General features: G+C 48.2%; 1 protein-coding gene across 3 annotated transcripts; it reads left to right on the top strand.

Moving 5' to 3' along the window:
- Positions 1-1,538: 1,538 nt before the first annotated feature.
- ULK3 (unc-51 like kinase 3) lies at positions 1,539-18,513 on the top strand. 3 transcript variants are annotated; one of them, XM_088148427.1, is made up of 16 exons: positions 1,539-1,697; positions 3,526-3,666; positions 4,310-4,430; positions 5,563-5,667; positions 6,226-6,369; positions 7,126-7,208; positions 8,000-8,155; positions 8,506-8,611; positions 9,015-9,055; positions 10,159-10,261; positions 11,682-11,746; positions 12,469-12,547; positions 14,453-14,493; positions 15,517-15,564; positions 16,204-16,270; positions 18,029-18,513. In XM_088148427.1, the coding sequence occupies exons 1-16, from the start codon at positions 1,596-1,598 to the stop codon at positions 18,043-18,045; spliced, it is 1,419 nt and encodes a 472-aa protein (XP_088004553.1). In that variant the 5' UTR covers positions 1,539-1,595; the 3' UTR covers positions 18,046-18,513. The 3 variants fall into 3 exon arrangements, with proteins under 3 accessions (XP_088004553.1, XP_088004552.1, XP_007435653.1); XM_088148426.1 differs by having other exon boundaries at positions 5,560-5,667; XM_007435591.3 differs by having other exon boundaries at positions 1,560-1,842; positions 5,560-5,667.
- The last annotated feature ends 1,497 nt before the right edge of the window (positions 18,514-20,010 follow it).

The raw sequence follows: 20,010 nt of genomic DNA, 5'->3' as shown, positions 1-20,010 counted from the left end.
GTTATCATCTTCTATTTCTATCACCAGTATTGTTTCTTGGGCCATTTTATTTTCACAACAACCCTGTGAAGCAGGCCAAATAGAGGCTGGGTCATCACCCTACTCCATAAAGCGATTTACTTGGCTCTTGCAGTTCCTTGCAGTCTCTGGAGTTTCCAAATCTTGGCTTATGGCTTACTTAAGTTCATTCGGTAAGCCCCAGGTAAATGATGGCTTGGCCCACGTGAACCAAGCCCTGTGGCCTGAGTCGCCCTCTGAGACTCCACTGTCCTTGTACGAGGCTGGCTTCAGTCCTTAGCTAAAAAGTATCCCACAGAGTGCAATGGGAAAGACTTTTCTTTGCTGAAACTCGGTGGCAGAATAAAGAGCCGTTGCCTGAAGGATCTCTGAGTCTGTGTCCTGCTTAGCCCTCATGTTTAGGGGGAAAGCATTTGATCTCTGACCTTTGAGAAAGGAGCGGAAAGGGTTGGAGCCAATGACTTGGCATGGCAGAGGCCTTCAGCAGAGGATCCGAAGGTGTCCTTGACGGTCTTCAAAACATGAACAGGAGTGATGCAAAGAGATTTCAGCAGACATCTCTCCTAAGGATGGATTAACTTGAAGACACCATTTTAATGCATCCCCTGACAGACTGGATCTCCGTGGCTGTTTGCCCACCATCCACTTTTCTGGCTTTACAAGACGCACTGAGTCACAAACTTAACACAGGCTGGGCTCATGCAACGCACGATGCTACCCGCAAGGGATTTACTCCCCCTCAAAATCCTCGCTGGCTTAAATGCAACTATTACCCTGCACCCCACTTACGCCACTCCCCCCCTTCTTTCCTTCCGGACCCCCAAGATGGGAACATCCACAGGTCAGGCGGGCTCCTGGATGGAGCAGTGGCTGAGAGGCTCTCTTGCAAACCAGAAACGCGCATCCTGGACGCCTCAAAGCTTGGGGGTTAGCTTCAGAAAGGAGGTGGTCATCAGCCTAGGAAGGAGAACCCCTTGGGAAGATGCCCAAGACGCCTGGTCTTTGTCATTTGATTTACTTCTTATTCTTTTGTGCCTTGGAGTCAGTGTTCGACACCTGGCAGCCGCCTGGATGAGTTCCTGCAGCTTCCTCGGCAAGGTTTTTTTCCCTGGCAATTGCCTGCTTTCCTGGGGCTGAGAGGGAGCGACTGGCCCAAGGGCACCCGCTGGCTTGGCCACGCGCTCAGTAGAGCACCCTTTGTGCTGCAGGTTACAGCCGAGGGAGCCGGAGCCTCTCCGCAATCGGGGGGTGGCGGGTGGGGACCCTTCCCAACCGAGCTGCCCCATGCCCTGCAACAGGCTTTGCTCCCCGGGAGGGCAGACCGCGCCGGGGGTTCCCCCTCCGCCTTCACCCCGGAGCAGGGCTCCCCCGCCCCTCCCCGGACCTTCCTGCCCGGGGAAGCGGCGGGGCGGGCGCGCTGCCGGGCGCGCGGAGCAAAGGCGGCCGCCCGGCCGGGCGGGCAGCGTGGCCTCTGCCAACCAGGAAGCGGCGTCGGGAGGAGCCTCCGCCGCCCCCGCCCCGCCCCGCCCCGCCCCGCCTGCTGCGGGCCCCAGTCGCCTGCCGGGCGGTGGAGGGCGATGGCCGCGGCCGGCTGGGCGCCGCCGCAGCTGGAAGACTTCCTGCTGACCGAGCGGCTGGGCAGCGGCACCTACGCCACCGTCTTCAAAGCCTACAGGAAGGTAACGGGGCGGGGGCCGGCCGGGGCAGCGGGCAGCGCCCCTTCCAGGGTCTGGCGGGCAAGGCCAGCCGGGCGCCGTGCCCAGCAGAAGCGGAGCCTCCGGCGCGACGGAGAGTACCTGCGAGGGGCACTGCCCGGCGGGCTAGGTTGGCACGCCCGAAGCACGCGCGGGCAAGGGGGCAGCCGGGGAGGAGTTGGGGGTTATTTAGAGCCGGGGTTCCCCAGCTGCAGACCTTGGAGCTCTCTGAGCTTGGAGACGTTTCGTTCCCCGACTAGGTCACACCATCAGTGCCAGGGAGTGTGGGGTTGGCTCCCTGCTTATATGCCGCGGCGTGCCCCGCCAGTGTCGCTGGGAGCGTGGTTTTCTCCTTGGCGGCTCCTCGATTAGGGTATCGTTCTCTGCTTGGCTGTTTGTCCGGTGTTAATCCCTACTTGGCGCTGACGGGGCAAGCTACTGTATATAAACAGGGAGCAACCCCCCCATTCACACGCGCTGAAGATGTTACCTAGTCGGGTAGTAAAACGTCTGCGAGCCAGCCACCGAGCGCACCAGGGACTCCACAGTCCAACCCTGAGCTACAGATAGTCCGTGCTGTTGGTTCCTAAACGCTTTGCTCTCAGGACCCCTTCCCACTTTTACAAACTAGGGAAGACCCCAAAAGAGCTTTGGTCAGTAAGGGTTATATCGATGGATATTGACGGTATTAAAAAATGAAAATGAATAATAAACAAAATAAACAAAAATTCATAGAATGTTTGTTTATTGAATCCTGTAAAAAGAACGAGAGGAAACCCATGAAATATTAAGAGGAATGCAATATTTTTCATGGGAAAAAACCCTATATTTTGTTAACACGTAAAACATAATAATGAGAAGCGGGACATTGTTTTACAGTTTTGCAAGTATCTTCAATGTCTGATTTCAATTTTGAGGACCCCAGAGGGGGACCCGCAGGGGTCCTAGGTCCACCCTTCAAGAAACATTGATTTAGACAAATGCTCCCTTTGTGTGTTGAAGATAGCGGCCTGGCTGTGTGAACTAGCCGTGCAGTGTTAATCTGGTGATAATTTTGTGTGTCTTGCCAGGAATGCTGGACTTGGGGCTCTTTGTGTTTTTGAAGCAGAACATTTTCTTCTGCTTCTGATTCAGTTAAGTCTGCTGTGTGATCATTGCCCTAAACTGGGTTCACGCCTCACACTGAGCCACAGTTTACTTAATTGTGATTCCTTGGATAAACCACAATTAATTGGGATTATGTTAACATGCTAAGCCGGAATCGAACAAATCATTATGGGGTAGGGAAGATTGTGTACCAGGTTCATCTGTGGTGCTAAACCAGTTAAGATTGACTTAGATTTATTGAGTAAATTATTATTATTTGTTATTTTATTGGATTTGAAGGTCACCTTAACTCCAACATAGGACATGGGACTCAGTTTTAATTGTCTAACACAATGTTTTTCAAACTTGGCAACTTTAAGATGTGTGGCCTTCAACTCCCAGAATTCCCTATGCTGTACAGTTTTGTCTGTTAAATATTAGCTCTTAACTGGGGAAGACTTACAAAGCTCTCCTCAAGGAAGGCAGGTGGAATGAGTCTATTCTTAGTGATATCTTCTGCTCCCCAAAATAGGGACCCAGCTGCCTTTAAATCTTGAGGATCATCACTGGCCTCTTCCATGAATTCCTCTAATCTTCCCTTGAAGTTGATTAAAGACAGTCCACGTTGGTTACATTAGCTGGCCTCCAGGAGGTAGAACATGGACTTGCCTGTCATGGTCCCACCTTACTAGAAAATTCCAGACCCTTTTCCTTTCTGTCTTGTTAGAAGAATGCCCGGGAAGTGGTGGCCATCAAGTGCGTGAGTAAGAAGAATCTGAACAAGGCCTCTGTTGAAAACCTGCTGACGGAGATCGAGATCCTCAAGACTATTCGGCATCCCCACATTGTGGAGCTGAAGGACTTCCAGGTACACAGCAGAAGGGGGAAATGTGGCCGATCTGAGGTTGAATGCGGTTAGAAGAAAGCTGGTTGGCTTGAAACCCTAAGTCTTCACCACCACCATCCCCAGCTTGTTTTTAATGTTAGGATGCCTGGGTTCACATATGTCCTAGGCCCTAGTTTGCTTAACCACCTGGGATGTCCTAGGCCCTAGTTTGCTTAACCACCATTTATGGAACAAACCACAACAGTTACGATGGCTGGTGTGGGTCTTCCGGGCTGTGTGGCTGTGTTCATGAAGTTTTGTTTCCTAACGTTTCGCCAGCACCTGTGACCAGCATATCTCCAGTTAAGTGGCACAAAAGCCACTTCTCAAATTTAAAACAAGGACTTACACATTTAAACAAGAATAATATGTTTTTGTACCGATAAAGGAACGGCAGCCATTTCCATGACTAAGCTAGTTGGAGCACCACCTCCTGAGATTGATGGTGCAATTCTGCCCACATTTATTCAGCAATAAGTCCCAGGCTTGCCACCTGGGACGAGATATCACTCAGCTTGCCTCCATAAGGACTAGGAACTTGAATAAAGAGGGTGGCTTGATGGGGATGGGAAAGAAGATGTGCTTCTGATAAACTTGATTTTTTTTTTATTTTCTTCTCTTTTAGTGGGACAAGGAGTACATCTACCTGATCATGGAATATTGTGCTGGGGGTGATCTGTCCCGCTTCATTCATACCCGGAGGATTCTCCCAGAAAAGGTGGCTTGTATATTCCTACAGCAACTGGGTGAGGAACAAGGAAAGAAATAGGGTAAAACTCATTAGTGAGAGCATTTATTATACGGGCCAGAAACCTGGTTCTTCTTTTGGCCGTCATTCAGTGGGAGAACCCATAGTTTTCTCCACTGAAGCTGGGTTCGTACCAGATTGGGAGAAAGCAGGGCTGTCAGTTTGAGGTTCACCATGACATGGGAATCCGGTTGTTCTAGAACCAGGCCATATTCAGCTTTAGAATATGGTTAGAACAGTGTTTCTCAACCTCAGGAACTTTAAGATGTGTGGACTTCAACTCCCAGAATTCCCCAGCCAGCCAGGCTGGCTGGGGAATTCTGGGAGTTGAAGTCCACCCAGCTTAAAGTTGCTGAGGTTGAGAAACAGTGGTTTAAAGTGTTGTGTGAATCTAGTCATTAGGACCTGCATTCAAATGAACATGTATTAAAAGCTAAAAAAATAAACCAAGATAAATATACACACACACAGAAATAAGTTGCATGTATTACAATGGGTTTATACTATAGCAGTTCATAAACAATAATCAGTCCAGGATTTTAAGTCCAGAGTAGATATTTCCATCTTCTTAGTTATGCTTCAAGGCTAAGAAATACGAAGTTCTTCGTAAACGGATATATTCCATATTTTCAGTGTATAATTGAACATCACATGAATATCTTAAACTGTATTTCTGTTTCCAAAATCATAATGTTTGAAATCAGCTGAAAGCCATAGAGCAGTGTTTCTCAACTGTGGGAACTTGAAGATATGTGGACTTCGACTCCCAGAATTCCCCAGCCACCATGCTGGCTGGGGAATTCTGGGAATTGAAGTCCACTCATCTTCAAACTGCCAAGGTTGAGAAACACTGCCATAGAGTCTACACCCAAATCATATGTGTCCAAGTGCCTTCAATTGCATTACATTTCCAGCATCTGCTGAGGTGTCTAATCAACATTATTCTCAATCTTAAGAATTTGGGGATTTTTCTGCATGAAATGTTTAGCTTAGCCCTGGAGTTGGTGTAATAGGACAGGATATCAAATCTTGGGATTTGGATTGAGATCATATAAAGAAACTGACTTTTTAGGGATATAGCCATAAAGAGTAGAGACTGTTTCTGAGTGCAATTTCTTTTTTCAAAGCAGCCTGTGCCTTGAAGTTCCTTCATGATAAGAATATCTCCCATTTGGACCTCAAACCCCAGAATATCCTTTTGAGGTCTTTGCAGAAACCTCATCTCAAACTGGCAGGTACGGGAAGGACTTGAACGTTAGGTGGAGGATGTGCTCAGTTTCTCATTAAACCCTCCTCAAATGGATTTTGCTCACAATGAACAGAAGCAGTAGGACTTCGCTCCTTCTCCTTCCCCTTCTCCAACCAAGGAAAGGGGGAAGAAAAGTGAAGATGCCCCTATATATTGGTTGTGTAGATGTATCTGTGTTGTCCACTTGCAGTCGTATGGAAGTGATCAGCCCTTAACTTTTTTCCAGAATGGTTTTGAAGCAAAAAGCTGATTTGATGTGGGGGGTTTTACATCCAAAACGTGCCCCAAAACCACAGCAAGGAAAACTCCATAGATTCCTTTGTCTTTGGTGTGTTCCTTTCATTGACATTATTGTTATTCCCACTCGTTTTTCTAGATTCTGGAATTCTGCACCGGGGCTACATATACCATGATTCCCTTGTGAGATGGGCGGTGACCAAATTGGAAATATAAAAAAATATAAACAAACAATCCCCCCGAGATGCAGGGATGAGATGACCCCTACTTTGAAGGTTTTTAATCAGTCGTCCCTCTTTGCCCCCAGATTTTGGATTTGCGCAGCACATGTCCCCCCGAGATGAGAAGCATGTGCTGAGAGGTTCGCCGCTTTACATGGCCCCGGAAATGGTGTGCAGTCGACAATACGATGCTCGAGTAGATTTGTGGTCGGTTGGGGTGATCCTCTACGGTAAGTCCATCTTCGACATCAGGGGTGAAGTTCAGATGCTGTCTTCCCACGGCTGTCTACGTTTCATAATGGGATGGATGAATTATGAAGACAACTGGCTCAGGAGATTGATGGCTGGATATCTGGGTATTCTAATGTCTCATGATGTTGGACAGATGATTAGAGCAGTGTTTCTCAACCTCAGCAACTTTAAGCTGGGTGGACTTCAACTCCCAGAATTCCCCAGCCAGCCTGGCTGGCTGGGGAATTCTGGGAGTTGAAGTCCACTCAGCTTAAAGTTGCTGAGGTTGAGAAACACTGCCCTAAGGGCTAGAAACTTGGCCCCATTTTAGAAAGAGAGGCACAGAGACCTGTGTTGTGACTCTGGTCTCTTCCCAAGAGCCTTGCTTTGGACCTTTACCACTCGCCACAGTTGTCAGCTTGTCAGCGTTGTGATTTGGGCAGGCGTTCAACCAGTTGCCTCGTTGTGGTTGGGGTGCAACGATCCCACCCACTTCTTGCGGCACCTGCTTCTCCCATTTTTCAAAAGCTTCCAGCGGTGCCAGAAAGCCAAAGGTCTTGACATGACGCGGTCAACCACCGACTCCGAGGTGGACGTCCCCGATGCCCTGCGTTCATTTCTCTTGGAATCCATCCGGGGCCAAGTGACTTGAAAACGGTGCACGTGGCTTCGTTTTCTGCAGCTTCCGCGTGATTCTTTCTGACGTCTATGGAAGACGTCAGATCCTTAACCGAGTTATTTGTTTTTCCTTCTAGAGGCGCTCTTTGGTCGTCCTCCCTTTGCCTCCAAATCGTTTGCTGAGTTGGAGGAGAAGATCCGCAGCAGTCAACCTATTGAGGTAACCGCGCCAGGCTGCAGATGGAGACTCAAAGGGAACGGATGCCGGTGTGATTTGCCAGTGCAGAAGTCGAATCTTTCTTCAAGCCTCGCTCACCAGAAACCTGTTTTAGGACCTCTGGGGTTTTTTTTGCACCTTTCCTATCTCAGCATGACCTAAATGCACGCTGCTGATTTTGTTCAGAAGGAGCTTTGGGAGTTCAAGAAAAAGGGGTTCAGGAGACATGGGGGATCTCTTCTGCTTTAGGTGCTGAGTTCCTTAAGATAAACACCTCCTTTTTGGGGGGTTCAGCTGACGCTGTCCAGCACTCTGGACAAAACAACAATACTATGTCATAAAATTCTGAAAAAGGATGTCTCTAGTGATAACAGTACCCATCATCTAGGGAGGCCTAGAACTCGCCATCTCCTGGTTTCTAGACCAGCACCTTCACCATTGCACCAAACTGGTTCTTTATGCCTTTTTTTTATTTTTATTTTTTTTATTTTTTTTCTATTCTATTCTATTCTATTCTATTCTATTCTATTCTATTCTATTCTATACATTATTTTATTTATTTTATTTTATTTTATTTTATTTTATTTTATTTTTGCCTTTAGTTATGCATTTTTCTGAGAAGGGATCCACAGGTTTCCCCAGATCCTCAAAGGGATCCATAGCACAACCCCCATCCCCGCTGCTTTATAGAACATCTGCCCATCTTGGCTTCCAGCTGAGTGGTAGAAATGCTCCCTGGTCAGGAAGGGGAGACTTTTAAGACTTAACCTACTCCTCCCACCTTGCCTTCCCAGCTCCCCAGCCGCCCCCGTCTCTCGCCGGAATGCCGGGATCTCCTGCAGCGTCTTCTGCAAAGGGATCCCCAGCAGCGCATCTCCTTCCAGGCGTTCTTTGCTCACCCATTTGTGGACATGGAGCATATGCCCAATGCGGAATGTCTGGGGAAAGCCGTGAGTACCAGCAAAGGGGCAAGTGTGTCTCTGTGTGTGTGGTGTCTGTGTTGAAGTTGAAGTCTGCGGGTCTTCAAGTTGCCAAGGTTGAGAGACACTGCTCTAAAGCTACTACACATTGGTTCTTGTCTTACCTTCTCACCCTGCAACATTTTCCAAGGGGTGGATGGATGGGAGTTGATCGTTGCCCCTTGAAGGCTTGGGATAGGTGGGACTAGCCTTTCCATCCCCCCCTGCATGAGAAGTTACGTTGTCCTTCAAGAAAAAGAGGGCTCCTTCAGAGGATAGAACCCCTTGGCCAACTGTCCCTTCTCTTAACATCTTCTAGTGTTTTTTTTGCTTCTTTTCAGACCACACTTGTAATGGAAGCCGTGAAGAAGGACCAAGAAGGTGACCTGGCCGCTGCACTCTCACTCTACTCCAGAGCGCTGGAGTACTTTGTTCCTGCCTTACGCTGTGAGTAGCCCAGTTGCTCTTTGCTTTCCCCCCTCCTTCATTCCTCCAAAGTCAACCAACTCTTGAGTAAAAGCAAAGGGCTTGAGATGGTAGCAGTTTGGCCATCGTAGAGCTGAGTCTGGGTTGGAGGGAATCGATTTATTTTCATTTCGGGCTGGTCTCTCCCTGCCTTGGTTCAGTTCTTGCTGGACAAACCTATTCCCCCAGATCATTCTCCATCTCAACCTGATTTTCGTTTTCCTGGAGTCCCTTGTTTGCTTGTTTCTACATTGGCTGACAAAATCACTCTTAAAAGAGGCCTCGAAAGGCCATCTATCCAAACCATGGCATTTGCCTCTCTGTGTAATACGCAGCCTGCTCCCCACCCACCCCCCACCCACCCAGTCTCCCTTGTTGTCTTCAGATGAACGGGACGCCCAGAGGAAGGAAGCGATCCGATCCAAGGTTAGTCGACCACCTGCTTTCCAACCGACCAGATGGCTAACTTTTCATGCAGGCCTTTGGGGTAGGTTGAAATGGTGCTTTGCGTGCAGGTCCCGACAAGGCTTTCTGCCTTAGGCAGGGAGGAGAGATGGACCCCACTGGCATTTTCTCCTGATATGTTTCCTCTTGAGATGTATAAAAAGCAGTTAGGCTGGAAAGTGAGCTGCGGAACAGGCTTAGTAAAATAAACTAAATTAAGTAGCTGGGTGAACTCTGGTAACTATGGGTTAATTTGTTATATTGGTAGGCATGTAAATATTCATTCATTCTTTTTTTTTTTAAATGCATATCCTGCCTTACTAATAAAGTAGCCCCAGTTGTCCAAAAATATCATTAACACATTTATCCACGCGAAGTCGTCAAAATTAAATCCAACTGGGAATAACTTTTAGCAACCATGTCCCCCAGAGGTGAACTGGGCCCCTTCCCTCCCAATTTTTCAGAGGGAATTGAAGACTTGGCTCTGCCAACTTGCGTGGGGTGAGGAAAGATACAATCAGCCCTGGGGATGGCTGGCGCCTTGACGACGCGCCCTGAGTTTATTAACACCTAATTAACATCATCCTCTTGGAACTATCATATAGGAAGCTTGTTTTTAAGCATATTTTAATGAATTAATAAATATTTATCTATTTTAATTAACATTTATTGTGTTTTTTCCTGTAAACTGCCCAGAGTCACTCTGTGGTGAGATGGGCAGTGACAAATTTGGAATATATATCTATATAAAAATAAATTTATATAAATATATATTGCCTTTAGCAATGCCTAAATGCGTAAAATTCCATTGCAGTTTGCCAGTGCGTAAACCGCAGAAACAGTTTATTTCTTATTCTGCACCAGGAGCCCTTGGGCCAGGCTGAGCCTGCCCCCTTTTTTTTAATTAAAAAAATAACAGGCATCTCCATTTGCACGGCGCCTATTTTGGTGCAAATAACAAGAGCTCTTTTTTCGGCATTCCTCTTCTGCTGCCTTGAACCAGCCGGGTCAGTCAGCTGAGGCTACGTTCTCACCCTGTTAAGCCTGAAGTTTTGTGCTCATGCCCCGTTTCTCCTCTTGCCCAGGTGAGTGAATACATCTCACGGGCAGAGCAGCTCAAGGTGCTGGTCGCATCAGACAACAAAGCTCTTTTGCAAAAAGGCTGTCCTGGTCGGGACATTTTAAAAGGTAATTTGCAAGGGAGAGAAGCTGAAGTGGGGTAGTGCCCTCAGGGCCTTGCTTGAAACAACATATTGTTGAGAATAAGCAAGTGGGATCTGCTGCAAAACGATGCCATGTGGATTCTTCCTGCTTGGTGTCCTTGCCGAAGGATGCTCCGTTTTTTCTCTCCTTGTGGCCACCTTTCCTTTTCATGCCCTATAAATGGGCTCAGTGCTCTCTGAGAGCTGTTTTTACCCTCTGCCCTGTTTGGGGTTCTTTTCTCCCCCACTTCGAAAGGCTCCCTGGTGTGCATCGGGGCGGCGAACTGCAAGACACGCAGCCCAAATACCAGGAACCCAGTGAAGGTAGCTGCAACTGTTTTGAAGTCAAGGGAAGGGAACACCCTTGAACATCGACGCATTAGTGGGAACGAGGGAGTTGGGCCTAAAAATTCACAGAAGGGTGGACTTTGAAGAGATCACCGGAAAGAAATGAGATGTTGCAATGAGATCCTAGATATTTGGGGCAGTAGTTCTGGTTGGAAGACAAGGGCAAATGGGAATGTTGGCCCTAGTATTCTTTCATCCAATGGATATAGCAGTGGCTCAGTGTGGTCGGTAAGTAAGGGGAAAGCCCACTTTAGTTTCTTGTGGTCTTTTCGTCATCGTAAGTGGTCTGCACGTACCAGCCTCGCCTGCCCTGATGCCTTCCATGTGCCCGTCCCGTCTAGACTGGCTGGAGCGATGGATAGCCACATCTGGCACAGCTCCATCAGCTTTCCTCCTTCCCCTGAAGGTGGTCCTAAAAACTTGCCCTGTCCATCGTGTTGGAGTGTTGAGGACCACCAGAGGGTGCTGCTTCACAGCCTCTGAGTTCTCCAAAATCATTCCCTACAATCCCTACAATCATTTCCTACATTCCCTACAATCAAGATGCCTCCTCTGTTTCCTAAAATTTACTATTTTAGGAGAGAGCCTGGAAAAGAGAGGCATGTTGTGTTTGCCTACATTGTAGGTTTCCAAGAGAGCCAATAGATTTCGGGCGGGGGGGGGGTTGCCCAAGAAACATTTTCTTTCCAGCACCATGCTTAATCCTTGATACCTCGTTTTGTTGTGTTGCTACTTCCCCCATTTTTAGACGGGCAAGTTGAGGCTCCGTAGGGCCGTGTTTGGCTTGGAAACCTTTTTTCAAGGCGCAGCTGTCTTCACGCTGACTGGGACTATTTTTACACAGAGGACACCTTTGGGAGGGCGGGAAGAGACAGAGAGGAGAGGGAGGAGGAAGAAAGGTAAGAAGAAGAAGAGGAGGAGGAGGAGGACCAGTTTCCCTACACCTCGCTTTCTATATAGGAAAAAACAGCTCCTAATCTCCGCCCACCCAAACCCCCAGGAATTTTGTCTTTCTTCCTCTGCAGCTCAGCAGCAAACCCTTTTTCCTTTTGTTTCAGAGATGTCCAAGGACAAACCTCGCCTTTACACTGCTCTGGAAGTAGCATCGGCTGCTGTGGCTAAGGTCAGATGCGGGGGGAGCCCGGTGGGGTTTCCTTGGTTGAACCGGGGAGCCTGCAGTTACTCTCCGCTCAAAGGCGACAAGGGCTCTGCTTGGCACATGGCCGGCTGCACTCCCAAATGAACCGAGTCGTGACTTCTTTGGCTGGGGAAGGGTCCAGGGGATGACAACGACGACATTAAATTTATCTCCGCCCATCTCCCCTAATGGGGGACTCTGGGCAGCTCACGGAGTAGAACCTTCTAACATTTTACAGCTTAACATTTTGCACCGTTTACCTTAACTATCTAACTTATTTAACTAATTTAAGGGAAGAAATGGGGGTCCGAAGCCGCTTCAACTGCCCCTCAGTCCAGAAATGCAAAAATAAGGGCCAGATGTTGGTGGGGGGGCTCAAAGGGAGATGGGTTAGCCCCACTTTTGGCACCTGATGTAAATGATGGGAGAGGCGTTTCATGGAACTTTTTGCTCTAAACCTGTTCAGCCAAGACTTTGCACCCCCCGCCCCGCCTGTCTGCTGTTGCAGCCTCCTCAAGTGGGAATGCGTTCAGTGGCACTCAGAAAGGAATTGAGGCAACGGCGTCCCCCTGGTTAACTCAGCATTGTGTGAAGACATCTGTCCTTTCTCCCTCCTAAACCCCCGCCCTTAATTTTATCCAATGACCCCACGTTTTGAGAGGGTGAGGAAGAGAAGAATGAGAGTTTGCTATCTCTCTTGGCTCCAGGAAGAGGAAGGCAAAGATGACAGTGAAACGCTTGATCTGTATCAGCAGAGCTTGGGCGAGTTGCTGCTGATACTGGCTGGTGAGTGAAAAGTTGGCCGTGAGATACCAGGAAAAGGCTGGAGGGGGCGGGAGAATGGCTGGAAATGACCAGGTGTTGCTTCTGAAGCACATGGGCTTGTCAGGGATGGAGACACCCAAGTCCTACTTGATGCTACTGCACGGGGACCCTGGGAGGTGTAAAGGGCAGAGGGAGGAAGAGCCCTTGATGGACAGGAGGAAGAGCAACTGCCAAGGCAACGGGCAGATAAGAGAAGTCTAAGTCCGGGCCAGTACTGTAACCTGAGTAAGCGTCTCAGATGAGCCCCTCCTTAGTTCACATGAAGATGGAGGGAGGGAGGGGGGAAACACACACAGAGTTGCAAGTTTCTGCTACTCGCTCTGCAGTAAAAGTAGTACTGACCTACCTGGCATGGGTTTCCTAGTCTGGTCTACCTTGCAGGGCTGACAGGAGGTAAGCTGGACAAGGCAGACTCAGATTCAGCCCCAAGCTCTGTAGCTTAATTTATCTTATTGCAATATTTCTGCATCTGGATATTTGGGAGAGCTTTGGGCTACATTCATGCTTTGCATTAAACGGTTGCACGGCATCCTTGATTTAGTTGCAGGATATTGTGAACCTGGTTATCGTGGTCGGTACACTGTGCTTTATGACTTAGCAGGCTGTGAGAACCCAGCCCATTGTGGCTTAGTCAACCACCCATGCTTAAAACAAAGAAAGGCTTACTGTGATGTGTGAGCTCAAGTTGAGTAGATATTGCTGAACTCAATGGGTGAATATCCAGGGTCTGCGTAAGGCAGTTTTAGAAATGCAGCTTCTTTTGAACTGGAGACAGGTAAGAAGCAAAAGGAAAGTGAGAGGGGCAGTGTCTAAATTCGAAATATAAATAAATAAAAATAAATAAAAAGTCGAGGAACCAGGAGACAAATCCAGTAAATAAACTTAACCTCAATCTGGTGTCTTCCAGATAAGTTGGAGTACAACTTCCATCACCCATAGGTCTCGGCTGTGCAGAGATTCATACATTTTATTATGTTTTTAAAAAAAGTTAAAATACAGAAAAATCAAGAAAAAGGAAGGAAAAAAAAGAAAGAAAAAGAAGCGGGGAAGGAGGGGGGGCATAAGAACGAAAGAGGAGCTTCCGACTTTCCTTGGCACAGGTACAGATATAGAATATATTTGCCTCTTACTCTAATATCTAAAAGTTTACATAGTAAAAAATAGTTTTTAATCTAATATTCAAGAAGATTCCTAAAATCAATCTATTTGGATAATACATATAATTTGTACAAGCTATTTCTGTAAGTATAACATCCATCAGCAAATCCCAAAATCAGAGTTGGGTTTTCTGAGTATCAAGCAAAAAGTCTAAGAGGAGTTTCCAAGTAGAGACAAAATTAGTGCCCTCCCTTTGAGGAGAGCAGTGAGTTTCGCCATCTCTGCCACTTCCATTGATTTCAATATCCATTCCTCAGCAATAGGTATTTGTAAATCCGTCCATTTTTGCGCGTGTAAGAGTCTCGCCACAGTCTGTGCACAGAGTCAGACTGGAAGGGCAAAATGTTCTTGCTGGGAACACGTTCAACCAAGCATGCAACATTGGGAACACATTAAACCAACATGTCTTTAACCAGGATCGCACATCAGCTCCCGAGAGCAGCTGCATGAGCCCAGGAAAAGACACAATTGCTTTAAGGTGTTCCTGATGGCGATATGTGCAGCGCATCTGCCTTGAGTTCCTCTGGACTGAGGCAATAGGTAAATCTCATAAATAAGTCACATTTTATCTTTCAAATCCAGATCTCTGAACAGCCCTATAATGTTGCTGTAATTGGTAGGCTTATGACCTGACTCGCTGCATTCATTTTTCAGTTTTTAAGCAATGAAACTCCGCCCTTTCCCCTTTCTCTCGTTTCCTAAATCCAGCGGAACCTGCAGGGAGAAGACGGGAGCTGCTACACGCCGAGGTATCTTCTGGGTCTCTCGCTGGAACAGAATCTGGGGCCCTACAGGACAGGCAGGGCTGTGGCATTCAAGGGAAAACCCCTGTGTCAGGAGCCACAGTTCAACAGCACACACGCGGCATTCGCTATTGTTGGTTGAGAGTGGGTGCATCGCATGTCTGCATGTGCCCCATATAAAGAAGAAAACCCTTGTGTAGAAAGGCTGAATGCATGTGTTCAGCAATGGGACTGCCACGAAGCATTGCAGCATGAGGAGCCTTTCCGTTCTCCAGTCACTTCCATGCTCCTCCTTCTAGACTCCATTCCATTCTTCTTCCCGGTACCCGTTTATCTTCTGCATGCATTTTTTTTTTGGCACACCAGCCCACACTCAACATGCCCACCAACACTCAGCTATTTGAGGGTCTACTCTTTAGGCATTTTTGTATATAAACTTGGGACCTCTAAACTATTGGTGGGTAAGTAGTGCTGTTATGGCCACCAGAGCGTTGGCGCTTAAATGTTGAATGCTGGAAGAATTGGAAAAGTCCCATTTTCTTCCATGTATTTGCTGGGGCATATATAAATATTCTTGGAGGGTCTCCTATCCCACCCAGGACCAGGCTGATTCCTGCTTTCCTTTAGCAGCAGGGTGGGATCATTCCTTGCTTTTCACTCACACCTGCAAATATGTATGTATGACTTCAAAATTGTGGTAATAGTACCCACTTTGAATGGTTATCAAATGGGATCGGGCAGGTTCTACTTCCTGAATCCTTGTTTGCTGGGAAGGGATAGGAGAAGGGGTTCTAGCCCTCCAGACCAGGCCAATGGGCTTCCCAAATGCTCTCAATGGCCATTGAGGGAAGGACAGTGCTGGACTTGATGGACCCAGAGGTTGGTCCAACAAGGTTGTTCTTGGTGCTTTCTTAGGACTGACTGATTGATGACATTCCAAGAATGCTTCCTAGATTCCTAATTCTCAAAAGAGTTTGCAGTCAATTAAAAAAAGAAAATACAAACGTGAGCTTACATTTGTCTTCGCAGATCCAGACACTGATGGGCCGAGCAGAATATCTGAAAGAACAGATCAAGGTATGGGGGGGATGGAGCTGGCTTCAGTTGCCTTGCAAATCAGGATGCGCCTAAAACCCAGAGCAGAGGTGACTGTGAAAATAAGTGCGGTGGCAAAAGGAAATTATTGGAGGCATTGTGGGCGTACAGATGGCTTTCTAGAAGTCTGAGCATAGGAATAGTGTGGGAGCTGAAATAATGGGAAGCCCTGAACTCAGTTCCTAAGTAAAATCGCCTGTCCAAGGAAATGCCATCACTTCTCCATCGTGGTGGAATCACCCTAGCATCTGTGGGCATCTGTGGATACCTCTGGGTACCCTTGCCACCATGCCATTCAGTCAAATGGGCCTTGCATCTCCGTTTGGCTTCTAGATGAAAACCCTGGAGATTTCCCATGCTTCGCTGAATGTTGGCCTAGAAGGGATGGGAGCAAATCAGGACTTGCTCCGTTGCCTTTGTGTCCTACTTCTTGAAATATCCAGCGTTTAGTTTGCTCTGGCAAGAGTGGCTTTCCATGCACCTAGCAGAGCTCTCATGTTCAGAGGTGGCATGTCTTAAATTCTAGCAGCTGAAGGGACTAGGTGAGGCTCCAGGAGAGCAGATTATAGCTTCCGGGACACTTAGAAGCTCAAAAGAAACCACGATCTCTTTTCCTTACAGATCAAGGAGTCGCGTTGGGAAGCCGAGTCCATCGGAAATGAGGGCCTCTCCGAGTCTGTGAGAAACTGTAAGTCTGATGTCGCGAGTGACTTCTCTTCTTTGGACACACATTTAGAACTGGTGCCCCATGTCCTGTCTCCATCTGCTTTCCCTGGTTTTAAGATTCTGGCTGGGGTTGCCTGTTGCCTTAAGCAATAATGTGATCTGTGGGGTATTGTGTGACTCCAGTCATCATGGCTAGAATTGGATGGACCCAAATTAATGTAGAGAACTAGGTTGATGTCGTGCAGTGTTTCTCAACCTTGGCCACTTGAAGATGTGTGGACTTCAACTCCCAGAATTCCTCAGCCAGCATGGCTGGCTGGGGAATTCTGGGAGTTGAAGTCCACACATCTTCAAGTGGCCAAGGTTGAGAAACATTGGTATAGTGGTTAAAGGCACCGGACTAGAAACCAGGAGATGGTGAGTTCTAGTCCTGCCTTAGGCACGAAGCCAACTGGATGACTTTGGGCTATCACTTTCTCTCAGCCCTAGAGAGGAGGCAAGGGCAACCCACTTTTTAAAAATTTGCCAAGAAAACTACAGTGACTTGTTCAGACAGTTGCCAAGGGCCGAATTTGACTCAAAGAGATCCCCCGCAAATGTAGCCGAAGTTCTGCAAAGAATTCGTTTGCAAATGCCGGTCAATTCCAGAAGCATTCTCTCTCTCAATCCTTAAGGTGTTTTGTATTTTTTTAGGTGTCACAAATCCTTGGGTGCTCAAAGCAGGCTTTTCAGGTTGTTTTTTTATTTATATTTATTTATTCATCACATTTGCACAGCCACCCAGACCATGAACGTGACTCTGGGGTGGCGTACAATTAAAACAGACCATAGAAAACAAACATTAAAAATTACACCATAATAAAAATGTTAATATTATTTAAAAAAAACTAGGAGAGAGCATCTTTGGGGTTACACACCGTGTGGCCATCTCAGCAATTCTCCATTTCCCTGAGATCCCCAAGCCTGCTGACACAACTACATTTTAAGGGACTTCTGGAAGGTTGGCAAATATGGGGCCAATCTCACCTCAGGGGGAATGAGGTTCCACAGAGTGGGTGCCGCGCAGAAAAGGCTTGCCACCAGATGTAACTCAGAAATGTAGTGTTTGTGATTCCAAAACAGAACACTGGCCTTGTCCACACATTGCACTAGCCATAATGTGGTTTCCTCATTTTTGGCTTAGCTTCTTGCCGGAACCCAGCCACGTGGGGTTTTACTCTGTTAGCCATGGCCAAACAAACCATGGTTTAATGTGTGGATCTGGCTAGAGGTCCGCACTTTATTCCGCAAAAGGAATGAAACTTCCCATTGCACAGACACCAGGAGAGTGGTGTGAGTGCACACCAAGTGTAGAATCCTGTCCTCAGTGGGACCAGTCTCTCTCACACAAAAGAATTGATAAACCGTGATTTGCAAACCACAGTGACCAGGTTCACCCATCCCACTCAGCCAAAAAATAACCCTCGTGGCGTGTCGAGAACCCCGTATTTAAAACAGACAGAAGGAAACGACTCCTCCAATTTGGCTTCCGTCGTCCAAGAACCTGAATCTTCGTTGCATTCCAAGTTGAACCGGCGAAAAAAGGACATTGAGAATCTTGGTTCCGCCTCCCTTTCATAACACTTTTATTTTCTTTGAAACAAATCCAGCCCGAACCAGCCATTTAGAACATCAGCTTTAAAATTGGCTATAACTAACCTGAAAGTAGTGTGGTTCGGGTTTTTTTTTAAGGGATTCATTTCAGGCTTAATCCAATTTCCTTCTCTCCTGCCTTTTTCAGCGTGTACTTTACAGTGACCGGTTGCCAGGAGCGTGCCTGGTAGCCTCCGTACCTCAAACCAGCGAGCGCAGGACAATCGCAGCCTCGACCCCGTTTGTGTAACTGGGCCTAAGAGTTGCTGGTGTGGCGCTTGGGAGTTGTGGAGTTCCATCCGCAAACCCAGACCGAAGGAGCAAACTTTAGGGAGTATGAAGTTTTATAGACTGTCAACGTTTGAATGGCCTAATTTATTTTTCTGCCTGGCAAAATAGAATTTAAGTAACATTAAGTAAGTTAAGTAACATTAGGGGCTGTCGAGCATTTAACATGCAGGGACTAAACTCAGGGTGGTTTTGTCGAAGTCGCATACTGTAGTGCGCAATCCAGAACAAGAGGTTTACAAGTGGGTTGTGCCAGGGTGGTGTTCAGGCAGGATGTCCTGACTGAGGGAAGATGGAAAATCTGACAGAGAAATGTCTTCATAAACTATTTTCTGACCCCTGCAAGAGAGTTGGTGTTTATTCCATTCTTTCATTTACCGGGGGGGGGGGGGGTTGGGGGGTGGAGGGAAGTATCCCCGGGTTTTGCAAAGTCCAATTCAGTTTTTGAATTCATTTGGAAACGAACTCCGGTTTGATCTGGATGTTTGAACCGGTTCAGAAAATCTCTGATTTGGATGTCTAAGCGGATTTAGACCAAAGGGATGGATTATGCTCCATCTATCCCAAAACTACCTGTTTTTTTCCAATTATGCTCCACTCTGTCCGTCACATTCAACAGCAGTGCCAGGCTCTGTGACCCACCCCAGTTTTTTGGCAAAATTCTTGAGGTCTCTGCCCTAACAGTTTGACAATCACTGTGCAGTGCTCCTGGGTGCCAGGCTGAGGAATCTCACCACACTTCTGTGACAGCGAGAAGGATTTACCTGGGACTATTTTAGGCAAAGTAACTCTGCGTGCCAAAATATCGAGTAAAGTCACTCTGTCGAAGGAAAAGGGTTATGTTTTGTCTCTGGATCATTACTGCATAGAGGTAGTTCTTGCTTATCGACTGCTCGTTCAGCAACGGTTCACAGTTACAACGGTGCTCAAAAAGGAGATTTACAACCAGTCCTCGAAGTTGCAGCTGTCACAGCGTCCCTGCAGTCACACGATTGCAATTTGGGCGCTTGGCAACTGTTGCGCATTTACGACGGTTGCAGCGTCCCGCAGTCACATGATTGCCATCTGCAACCTTCACAGCCGACTTCCAACAAGCAAAGTCAATGGGGAAGCCGGCAGGAAGTCGCAAGTGGCGGTCACGACCCACGGGGATTGGCTGAACAACCGCAGCTGGAACTGCCGTCATAGGTTGGGCGAGGTCATGTGAGGTTTCACTTTATGACCGTGTCGCTTAGCAATGGAGTTGCTGCTCCCAAATTGCTGTCAGTAAGTGAGGACTACCTGTATTCCAAACCAAAGACTCCTCTCTTCCCCGTAAGAGATGCTGTTCATGATTTCCTCCACAAATCTGGGTCTGAAGCAGAGGCTTTGGAGCGCCTGGCAGAAGGGGTGCTTGGTGCCATGGCGGGCCCCTGTTGGCATCGGGGAGGCCGACGCTCCAAGGCTGGCCGGGCGCAGCTCAGACCTGCCAGCGCACCGGCTGAGTTGCTGAACCGCCGCCACTGGGCGAGGCTTCCGGCCAGCCCAGCCTGGCAGGCGGGCAGCCCCTGGGGAGAGCCGCAGTCCGGCTCGCTTTGGCCGCAGCGGCCGGGCCCCGGGAAGCGCCGGCAACTGCAGGACCCCGGAGGGGTGCGCGGGCTCGGAGGCGGCGGCCCGCGCCCTGCTCCGCCTTCCCCGAAAGCCGCGAGCCAGCGGAGAGGGCGGGCGGGCTTCCCTCCGACTTCGCCGGTGCCGCCCGCGGTCGGGTGGGGGCGCGGCGGGCGCGGCGGGCGGGCGGTTTCTTCGCGCCGGAGCCGCCCCAAAGGGGAAGCCGCGCGCGGCGGCTCAGCCTGCGCCCGACAG

Source organism: Python bivittatus, unplaced genomic scaffold (assembly GCF_059951505.1).
Source record: "Python bivittatus isolate LINGU-HERP-01145 unplaced genomic scaffold, Pbiv_v1 ctg000530_np1212, whole genome shotgun sequence".
Lineage (NCBI taxonomy): Eukaryota > Metazoa > Chordata > Lepidosauria > Squamata > Pythonidae > Python > Python bivittatus.
This window is presented reverse-complemented; position numbering and strand designations above follow the sequence as displayed.